General features: G+C 63.3%; 1 protein-coding gene across 3 annotated transcripts; it reads left to right on the top strand.

The window, feature by feature from the left end:
* Window positions 1-281: 281 nt before the first annotated feature.
* LOC119848748 (prosaposin-like) lies at window positions 282-7,909 on the top strand. Of its 3 annotated transcripts, XM_038384934.1 has the most exons (8): window positions 282-365; window positions 3,667-3,797; window positions 4,383-4,484; window positions 5,013-5,193; window positions 5,804-5,952; window positions 6,443-6,523; window positions 7,387-7,468; window positions 7,709-7,909. In XM_038384934.1, the coding sequence occupies exons 1-7, from the start codon at window positions 329-331 to the stop codon at window positions 7,465-7,467; spliced, it is 762 nt and encodes a 253-aa protein (XP_038240862.1). In that variant the 5' UTR covers window positions 282-328; the 3' UTR covers window position 7,468; window positions 7,709-7,909. The 3 variants fall into 3 exon arrangements, with proteins under 3 accessions (XP_038240862.1, XP_043359003.1, XP_043359002.1); XM_043503068.1 differs by lacking the exon at window positions 5,804-5,952 and having other exon boundaries at window positions 4,386-4,484; XM_043503067.1 differs by lacking the exon at window positions 5,804-5,952.
* Window positions 7,910-10,504: the final 2,595 nt, after the last annotated feature.

Genomic DNA, 10,504 nt, shown 5'->3' with positions numbered 1-10,504 from the left:
CTGGGCACCCATTACAACCCCCCACCCCAGCACTGGCCTATGAGACATGGAGGGGCATGGCTGTTGTGGAGGCCAGAGGGTGCCCCTGATGCCAGGCAGGGCTGGAGGGGCTCAGGGCCCAAGGCTGCTGTCACTCCCCCGCCTGCAGAGCAAGGCAGGAAATGTGCTGAGCAGCTTCGGGGCTGGCAAAACCCCACAGATCAGAGATAAGGGCGGGGCCAGGGCCGGGGTGGGGGGAAGTGACACTGACGGGGGGGGGGGGGCAGGCCACAGCCCCGTTATACACCAGGGCAGGGAACATCACAGGCAGTGTCCTGCCAGAGCTGACATGGCCCCTCTCCTCCTGCTCTTCTGGCTGGGCTCAGGTAAGCAGCCACTGGCAGGTGTCACCAGCAGGGGCACCTCCCCCATACGGTCCTGGGGGGGGCACAGGGGGGAGCCCCAGGGCAGAATCAGACCCTTCCCCAAGCCAGCACCCGAGGGCCCGGCAACTGCCCTAGCAGTGCCTGCCTCCTCTATCTCTGCCCCTGGGGGCATATGAGCCTCACCTCAATACAATACAAGGGAGTTACCAGCACGGCAAGGGCCCACCCACCGCAGGGGAGCCTCCTGCCATGTACAGGCACAGCTGATCCTGACTCAGCCAATCCCAGCTCCCTGGCAAGGTGCCCCTGATCCCAGCTGCAGCCAATCCCGGCTCAGCGCCCTGGCCAGATGCTCCGATCTCGGCTGCAGCCAATCCCAGCACAGCGCCCTGGCCAGGTGCCCCGATCTCGGCTGCAACCAATCCCGGCACAGCGCCCTGGCCAGGTGCCCCTGATCCCAGCTGCAGCCAATCCCGGCTCAGCGCCCTGGCCAGATGCTCCGATCTCGGCTGCAGCCAATCCCAGCACAGCGCCCTGGCCAGGTGCCCCGATCTCGGCTGCAACCAATCCCGGCACAGCGCCCTGGCCAGGTGCCCCTGATCCCAGCTGCAGCCAATCCCGGCTCAGCGCCCTGGCCAGATGCTCCGATCTCGGCTGCAGCCAATCCCAGCACAGCGCCCTGGCCAGGTGCCCCGATCTCGGCTGCAACCAATTCCGGCACAGCGCCCTGGCCAGGTGCCCCTGATCCCAGCTGCAGCCAATCCCGGCTCAGCGCCCTGGCCAGATGCTCCGATCTCGGCTGCAGCCAATCCCAGCACAGCGCCCTGGCCAGGTGCCCCGATCTCGGGTGCAACCAATCCCGGCACAGCGCCCTGGCCAGGTGCCCCTGATCCCAGCTGCAGCCAATCCCGGCTCAGCGCCCTGGCCAGATGCTCTGATCTTGGCTGCAGCCAATCCCAGCACAGCGCCCTGGCCAGGTGCCCCGATCTCGGCTGCAGCCAATCCCGGCACAGCGCCCTGGCCAGGTGCCCCTGATCCCAGCTGCAGCCAATCCCGGCACAGCGCCCTGGCCAGATGCCCCGATCTCAGCTGCAGCCAATCCCGGCACAGCGCCCTGGCCAGATGCCCCTGATCCCAGCTGCAGCCAATCCCGGCACAGTGCCCTGGCCAGATTCCCCGATCCCAGCTGCAGCCAATCCTGGCACAGCGCCCTGGCCAGGTGCCCCGATCTCGGCTGCAGCCAATCCCGGCACAGCGCCCTGGCCAGATGCCTCGATCCCGGCTGCAGCCAATCCAGGCACAGCGCCCTGGCCAGGTGCCCCGATCTCGGCTGCAGCCAATCCCGGCACAGCGCCCTGGCCAGGTGCCCCGATCTCGGCTGCAGCCAATCCCGGCACAGCGCCCTGGCCAGATGCCCCGATCTCAGCTGCAGCCAATCCCGGCACAGCGCCCTGGCCAGGTGCCCCGATCTCGGCTGCAGCCAATCCCGGCACAGCGCCCTGGCCAGATGCCCCGATCTCGGCTGCAGCCAATCCTGGCACAGCGCCCTGGCCAGATGCCCTGATCTCAGCTGCAGCCAATCACAGCACAGCGCCTTGGCCAGATGCCCCGATCTCGGCTGCAGCCAATCACAGCACAGCGCCTTGGCCAGATGCCCCAATCTCGGCTGCAACCAATCCCGGCACAGAGCCCTGGCCAGGTGCTCCTGATCCCAGCTGCAGCCAATCCCGGCACAGTGCCCTGGCCAGGTGCTCCTGATCCCAGCTGCAGCCAATCCCGGCACAGCGCCCTGGCCAGATGCCCCGATCTCGGCTGCAGCCAATCCTGGCACAGCACCCTGGCCAGGTGCCCCTGATCCCAGCTGGGGTCAATCACAGCACAGCACCCTGGCCAGGTGCCCCAATCTCGGCTGCAGCCAATCCCAGCACAGTGTCCTGGCCAGATGCCCCGATCTCGGCTGCAGCCAATCCTGGCACAGCGCCCTGGCCAGATGCCCTGATCTCAGCTGCAGCCAATCACAGCACAGCGCCTTGGCCAGATGCCCCGATCTCGGCTGCAGCCAATCACAGCACAGCGCCTTGGCCAGATGCCCCAATCTCGGCTGCAACCAATCCCGGCACAGAGCCCTGGCCAGGTGCTCCTGATCCCAGCTGCAGCCAATCCCGGCACAGCGCCCTGGCCAGATGCCCCGATCTCGGCTGCAGCCAATCCTGGCACAGCACCCTGGCCAGGTGCCCCTGATCCCAGCTGGGGTCAATCACAGCACAGCACCCTGGCCAGGTGCCCCAATCTCGGCTGCAGCCAATCCCAGCACAGTGTCCTGGCCAGGTGCCCCGATCTCGGCTGCAGCCAATCCCGGCACAGCGCCCTGGCCAGGTGACCAGGTGACCATATTTCCCAGTAGGAAAACGTGATACTGCATTGGGCTACCCCAAGCCTCCCACCCCTCCCCATGCGGGGGTGGCCCCAGCTGCTCGCCCAAGCCCTCTTCCCTGTGCAGGACTGGCATCTCTGCTCACCGTCAGACACACACACATTCCCCTGCTCCCACTTTTTTGACAAAGGTGGGCATTTGTCCCGTTTGATCAAGTCGGCAGGAACAAACTGGACAAATGCCCCCTTTCACCAAAGAAGTCAGGATGGCTGGCACAGGGCTCAAAAAAGGGACTGTCCCGGCCAAAACGGGATGTACGATCACACTAGGTGACCCCGATCCTGGCTGCAGCCAATCCCAGCGCTGCGCTCTGGCCAGGTGCCCCCCTGATCCCAGCTGCAGCCAATCCTGGTGCAGTGCCCTGGCCGGGGCACCAGTGCCTCAGGGAGCAACCAAGGTGATCTCTCTATTCCAGACCCTTGGTTTCCTGACTGATTTTTCTGGAGCTGGCTAAGTCATGTCCGTCACCGGCTCAAACCGAGTTGACCCAAGCCCAGTGGGGTAGGACTTAGGAGAACTGGGTTCAGTTCTGGTCTACATCCTAGCCCTCTTGGACTAATCACTGAATCACCCTTGGCTTCAAATTCTTCAGTTTCTTGGTTGGGGTCTAGGCAGCACTTAGCATGACAGGACCCTGATCTCAGTTGGGTCTGGGCAGCGCCCGGCACAAGGGGGCCCTGATCTCAGTTGGCGTCTAGGCAGCGCCCGGCATGACGGGGCCCTGATCTCAGTTGGGGTCTGGGCAGCGCCTGGCACTGTGGGGCCCTGATCTTGGTGCTGCTGTAACATATAATAAATAAGTCCCACCAGCTACCGTACTCCCAACCCAGTCCGGTTTTGTTCCTTGCTGTGCCCCTCTTTCTGCAGCCCTCTGTGCCCAGGAGCTGGTCCCCAAGCAATGCCTGCTGGGGCCTGAGTTTTGGTGCAGGGATCTGGGCACAGCAGCTCAGTGTGGACGGCAGCACGACTGCAAGCTCCTCGAGCAGCACATGCCCCAGGTGAGCTGGGGGTGCGCGCCCCTTGCTCTGATCCCATCCCAGCTCCAAAGGGGGCTGGGTGATGTCGGGGGGGCTCAGGGCTGGCAGGCTGAGGGGTCCATGGGGCCAGGGGGCTCAGGGCTGGGAGGCTGAGGGGTCCATGGGGGGCAGAGGGCTCAGAGCTGGCAGACTGAGGGGGCAATGGGGGGCAGGGGGCTCAGGGCTGGCAGGCTGAGGGGGCAATGGGGGGCAGGGGGCTCAGGGCCGGGAGGCTGAGGGGTCCATGGGGGGCAGAGGGTTCAGGGCTGGTAGGCTGAGGGGTCTGTGGGGGGAAGGGGGCTCAGGGCTGGGAGGCTGAGGCATCCATGGGGGACAGGGAGCTCTGGGCTGGGAGGCTGAGGGGGCAGTGGGGGTCAGGGGGCTGAGGGGGCTCAGGGCTGGGAGGCTGAGGGGTCCGTGGGGAGCAGGGGGCTCAGGGCTGGGAGGCTGAGAGTCCGTGGGGAGCAGGGGGCTCAGGGCTGGGAGACTGATGCATCCATGCGGGCAGGGGGCTCAGGGTAATGTGGGGCACTCCGGGTGGTGACCCCGGGTTTGTGTCTGGCACAGCAGGGCTGGCGCATCCAGGAGCAGGCCGTTTCAGTCAAGTGCACCATCTGCACCAAGATCATGAAGAAGCTGAAGTCTATGGTCGGCGATGACCCCGACAAGGTGAGGGCCCTGGGGCAGCCCAGGGACTGAGCCCAGCCTCCCTGGGTCTCGGGAGGATCTCCCCAGTGGTACACCAGGGCCCCTGGCTCCAGCGCCTATGGGGAGTGGGGTGGGAGAGGAGCAGGTGGGCTCTGAGACCAGTCTGTGGGGAGTCTGTGGGGAGCAGGAGGCGTCTGCTCCATCACAGTCTGCCACAGGTGCCAGGGGGCATAGGCAGCACCCAATGCCCTGGTACAACCAGGAGGGAAAGGAGGGTCTGGATCCTACTGTCCCCGCCTCCACCTGCCACCCACATGGCCCCCTGGGGTCAGGGTTCCCCCAATCCCATACACAGCCCGTGTCTGTCCCCTGGCAGGGGAAGCCCCTCCCCAGGCCCAGCATCACGTAGAGATGACACATCCTGCAAGGACAGTGCCTGGGGCAGTCGCAGCAGTGGTGCCAGGGCGGGGCCCAGCGAGCGCCCCCTTCAGGCAGTGGAGGGACATCCCGCGCTCTGTCCTAACCCCGAGCCGGGCCGGTGTCACACAGGACTCCATCACTGAGGCCGAGGACAAGCTGTGCGGGGTCGTGGGCTGGAGTCTGCGGACCCTCTGCCGCTCTGTGGTGAAGAAGTTCAAATCCAAGATCATGCAGGCGCTGCAGGACGGGCAGGACCCCAAGGAGATTTGTACCAGCCTGAAGATGTGCCGGGCATCCGCACCCACCCAAGGTTTTCCCACTTGTTCCCTCTGCTGTGGAGCCAGGAGGCATCAGCCGATTGCTGCCAGCCTGGGCCATTGCTGTCCCTGCTAGGCACAACGCCAGAGAAATCTGAGCCAGTCGCCCTGGCCAGTGGGGGTATGGCCTGATCCCTGGGTGCATGGGCTCGCATGCTCTGTGCAGGACAGAGGGGAGACCCCCCCGCAGCTGAGGGAGACCTGGGGTGCCTGTGGCAGGGGGGAATGAGTGGGGATCAAACTGGAGTCCTTCCCAGGGGGAGGGGGAGATAAGCAGGTACCGGAATCGGTGCCACTGGCAGCTTGCGAGCCGGCTGCACCCCTGTACTGCAGAGCAGCCTTGGGGTGGCTCTAAATGACAGCTGCTGCCCGAAGGCTGTGCCCTGGCCCCAAGTGCCCACTCAGCCCCCGGCCAGGCCCCACATGTCAGGAGGAGAGCACCGTAGAGCTGACTATGCTGGTCCTGCTCCCACCCGCTGCTGGAGGGGCCCCTGGGGTGGTGGGCACTCTCCCCATGGGTTTAGGAGAAGAGGGCAGGGCCTCGGGGGGCAGGCACTATGCCCCAGAGGGGAGAGGATGAGATCCTTGTTTTCCATGTGCCAGGCGGCCTGGTGCCCCCCAGAGATGCCTGTGACCTCTGCCTGACCTTCACCAGCCTGGCCCAGCCTGACCTCCAGCACATGAGGCCTGGCTGGGACCTTGGAGACGTCCTGAATGGCACATGCAAGCGGCACTTCGGGGATTCCCCCAGGGTCAGTAGAACAGCTCAGATCTGCTCGGGGTCCCACAGGCCAGCCCCCCACTGGCTCTAGGAGACGGGAGGTGCAAGGGGCGTGGGACAGCGCCCCAGAGGACTCATCCGTGCCAAGCAGGGCTGTGGGGGCAGGGGCTGAAGTACATGTTAGAAAAGCACCAGCCTGGCTCAGATGTGGGGTCTAGTGGTTAGAGCTGGGGAGGATTTAGATGCCAAGACTCCTGGGTTCTTTTCCCAGTTGTGAGAGAGCAGTGGAGCCGAGGGGTCAGAGCCACGGGGAGCTGGGAGCCAGGACTCCTGGGTTCTATTCCTGGCTCTGGGATGGGAGTGGGGTTAGTGGTTAGAGCAGGGGGGCTGGGAGGGAGCCAGGACTCCCGGGTTCTTTTCCCCGGGCAGAGCTGGGGGTCAGTGAGGTCACTGTCTAGGAGGGGGCAGTCGATACCTCTGTGAAGCAGGGGGCATGAGCCAGGCTCTACGTCTCCCTGCAGTGCAACGACTTCGTCTCGACCTACCAAGCCAGGCTGCTGCAGGTTCTGAGGGTGCCCCAGGACCCACTCAGCACCTGTCGGGTAAGAGATTGGAGGGGGTGATGGGCCAGCGAGAAGAGCTGGGGGAGTAATTACAAACCACCCCCAGCAGCTATACCATCCTGTGAAATGAGTTTCAGGGAATCAGTGTTAGCTGGGGGGCAAAGATATCAGGCTGCAGAGATAGGGCAGGGGTGATGCCAGCACCCCTCCCACTCTCCCCGCACCTGGCTGTGGCCAGAGGGTGGCAAATGGCCCACTGAGCCCCTCAGTGGGCCTGGGTTCCTGCTCACCCCCCTCAGAATGGGCAGTGCCCACAGCTCTGCCCCAGACACGGCAGGCTGGGAGGGTGGCAATGCACAAAGGGCCCCTTCTTTGCCCACGGACCCGAAGTGCCAGAGCTAAGGGAGCAGTACTGGGACCTCGCTCGCAGCAGCTGACAAACCTCGTCCATGGCCCAGTCGCTGGGGGGAACCAAGTGCCCAGGGTCCCTGTGGCTCCTTGCACAGGCTGTGGGGCCATAGGGGGTCACTGCAGGGCCAGCCCAGGGAGAGGTCAGGATCAGGCCCATGGCCTAGAGGACATCGCTATGGCAAACTGGCCAAGCTCCCGGGGGGGGGAAGGGAACCTGTCACCCTGTCCTCCCCGCTGGGGTCCCCGGGCCTCCCCCTGCCATCCTCCCCTGCCTCTGGAATGCCTCCCTTCCCACCCCCCCGCCCACACAATGGGATCCTTGGGCCCCCCCACCTCCAGCCACACTACTGAGTTCCCTGCCTCTCCCAGCCACTGGGATCCCTGGCCCCCTGCCGGGATCCCCCCCTCCACTGCAGGGGGCCCTGGGCACCTTCCTCCCGCAGTCCCATGCTGGCAAATGCCCTCGGAGACGCAGTGTCCCTTCTCCCCAGGATGCAGATGCCTGCCAGCTGCCGGAGGAGCCCACCCAAGAAGAGTCCAGCTCTGGCACCAACACCTGGCCATGGCCATGAGGTGAGCACCACAGGCAGGGGTTGGGGGGGCCTTTGCTAGTGATGGTGTTCATGGGGGAGGGCAGCACTGTGCCAGGCCAGATACATGCCAGTGCCTCTGGCCATCAGATCCCTGGCACAGGCCTTGGGTTCTCAGCCCAGCCCAGCCCAGCCCAGCCCCATGGTCCCCCATTGCACCCTGCACCCTCACCCGGGAGCACCTCTGCTAGCACGCACTGACCCCTCTCCTCCTTTTCTCCAGGCCTGGACTCGTGCACCCACATCCAGAGTGGGCAGCTCTCTCCGCTAGCTCAGGGCATGCCTCCCAGAGGGAACCGTCAGCCCCCCTGCTCCCCCCCAGCTCCAACTGCACCCCCTGGTATGTGATGGCTGGGATGGCAGCATTAACGCCTCTGACTTTCGCTTCTCCTCCCCGCTTTGGACAATAAAGGATCAATATCGACCTAACGTCTCTGTGATCTCACCCCATGATGCTAGGGTCATTGTCCGCTGACCCTCCCAGCCCCCTGCTGCCTCCTCTCCCATCACTAGATGCAGCCACCTCTGGAGTGGGGTGTGACAGCTGTTTATAACAGGGCATTATGTGTCATCCCCACAGCAGCTCCTCCGCAAGGCGTGTGGGATTTGGCTTCCATTTCCACCTCCCAGCTGCAGAGCTGACATCAGCTGGTCCTCCCAGACCAGACGCACCTGCCAGCTCCCAGTCCCTGCTCTCATGCTGCTAGCTCTGGGGCCTTGTTCCCAGGGATGTCACTCAGCTCGGCTCAGCCAGATACAGCCTGGATGCTCCACACCAATCTTTTTGCTAAGGCCTGATCCTGCAGGGTGCCCCAGGGCAGAGAAATACCCCCTCCCCGGCTGTGGCATCTCATTAGCAGCAATGGGCGGGGGAGAGGCTGACCTGGGAGGCCAGGGCTGCATGCTGAAGCTCTGCTGTTTGTTGTTCAGTCCCCATCTCGGGCTCTCCCTCCCTGATCCAGGACCCCTTCAAGTCAGATCCTCTTCCCACAGCTCCATGCAGGGCAAACGGGGGTGCAGGGAAGGGGGAAGGGTGGGAGGGAGCTCTGGGCAGGCGCCCCATGGATCCAGCAGGAGGAGGGACAAGCCAGTGGGGATCACAGCCTGCTATCTCCAGGCCCCCCAGCCAGTGACCCCCCAACCTACCTGGGGACCCCAATGAGGCACTCCATCATGAGGGCCCACAGCAAAGCCCAGCCCCGTCGTCACCGGGTCAGGCCAAGAACGGAGCAAGGTGGCCGGAGCAAAGACCACCATGTGCCAGGAATGGACCGGGCAACCGGCTGGGAAGGAAACAGCCCCAGCACTGAAACACCCAATGAGTGGGCAAGCAGTGCCTGCCCTGTCCTCGTCCGGTCAGAACAGGGGCCAGCAATGACAGAGCGCGAACAGAGAGAGCGCCCCAGTTAGCACGTAAAATGAGGAGTCCTTGTGGCACCTAGAGACTAACAAATTTATTTGGGCATAAGCTTCCGTGGGCTAGAACCCTGTGGGCAAAAGCTTATGCCCAAATAAATACGTTAGTTTCTAAGGTGCCACAAGGGTCCTTGTTGTTTTTGCTGATACAGACTGCAACAGACTCACAGATGGTGCCCACTCTTGGCCTCTGTGCTCCATGGGGGGAGCCCCCTTCAGTGAGACAGCCCTTCCTGGGGGTCCACTCTCTCTCGGGGCTTAAGCCTCTCCACCTCCTGGAGCCGCACCTTTCCGAGCCTTAGCAAACTTCTCTCTGCTGTGGGCCCCCCCAGGGAGCCCACTCGCTCTGGACCCCCAGGGGCCTCCACTCCCAGAGAGAATAACGCCCCCCCTGTTCTCTAGACTGGAGTGACACTCAAACGGCGTAAAACAGGAGGGTTTAGTGAGCGTTTGAACACAGCATAGGAAACTCTCAGGGCCTCAGGCCCGGCCTTCCTCAGCACAGCACATCCCAGTCTCCCCTGCATCCAGGTGGGCTCTGCCTGCTCCCTCCCTCCAGTCCCGAGCCTCTCTGCTTCCCCGCTGGGTATCTGAGATCACCGGCCCTAAGCCCCACTCTGTCCATTGTCTTCTATCCAGGTAAACAGGGTCGCCTGGTGTGATGAAGCGGGACTGTTCTTAATGTTTCCTCTGAATATTGTGGGGGTGCCTCAGTTTCCCCTAGGCAGTTCTTTAATATCTAGGTGATGGGATAAGGGTGTATGATCATTGCAGAGCCCCAGAGGGCAGGTATATGCAGGGATCTGGACACCCTGTTTCCTGGCAACTGATGGCCTGGCCCTTCCCCCCTACAAGGTGAGAGCTAAAGGGTTGGAGAACAAAGGAATCAGGTAACCACCTGGCCCAGAAAGGGACAAAGCCCAGAGGAGGGGGGCTGGAGAGAGTTTTCTGTTTGGGGCTGGCTGGGGACATGGAGTGAAGTGCAGAGGTGGTTGTCTGGCTCACTGCCCCCCAAAATGGACCCAGCTGAGGGGTCCTGTTCTCTGCACCTACAAGCTCTGTTTCAGAGTAGCAGCCGTGTTAGTCTGTATTCGCAAAAAGAAAAGGAGGACTTATGGCACCTTAGAGACTAACAAATTTATTTGAGCATAAGCTTTTGTGAGCTACAGCTCACTTACAAGCTCTGTGTTAGACCATGTTCCTGTCGTCTAATAAACCTTCTGTTTCACTGGCTGGCTGAGAGTCACGTCTGACTGCGGAGTTGGGGGGCAGGACCCTCTGGCTTCCCCAGGACCCCGCCTGGGCAGACTCGCTGTGGGAAGCGCACAGAGGGGCAGAGGATGCTGAATGCTCGGAGGTCAGACCCAGGAAGGTGGAAGCTGGGTGAGCTGGGTGTCCTGCAGACAGGCGGCTCATTGAAAGGAGACTTCCCCAGAGTCCTGACTGGCTTCAAAGGGAGCAGCTCCAGAGCATCGCCTGGGGACTCCATGACACCTGGGCCCCCTCTCCCCTCTTCTGTCCTCTGGCCCCTCTGGCTGGAACCGGCTGGGCAGGTCACCAGGGTCTTTCCTTTGCAGCCCATTGTCCTCCCACTGGCCAGACC

This window comes from Dermochelys coriacea, chromosome 26, assembly GCF_009764565.3.
Source record: "Dermochelys coriacea isolate rDerCor1 chromosome 26, rDerCor1.pri.v4, whole genome shotgun sequence".
Classification (NCBI taxonomy): domain Eukaryota; kingdom Metazoa; phylum Chordata; order Testudines; family Dermochelyidae; genus Dermochelys; species Dermochelys coriacea.
The sequence above is the reverse complement of the archived record's forward strand: the minus strand, read 5'-3'. Positions and strand labels throughout refer to the sequence as shown.

Excerpts from the sequence above, each read along its gene's own strand:
- LOC119848748 (XM_043503067.1), top strand. The coding sequence starts at position 329 with ATGGCCCCTCTCCTCCTGCTCTTCTGGCTGGGCTCAG. Across the intron at positions 366-3,666 it reads GCTCTTCTGGCTGGGCTCAG|CCCTCTGTGCCCAGGAGCTG; the intron begins GTAAGCAGCCAC and ends CTCTTTCTGCAG. Across the intron at positions 5,194-6,442 it reads GGCATCCGCACCCACCCAAG|TGCAACGACTTCGTCTCGAC; the intron begins GTTTTCCCACTT and ends GTCTCCCTGCAG.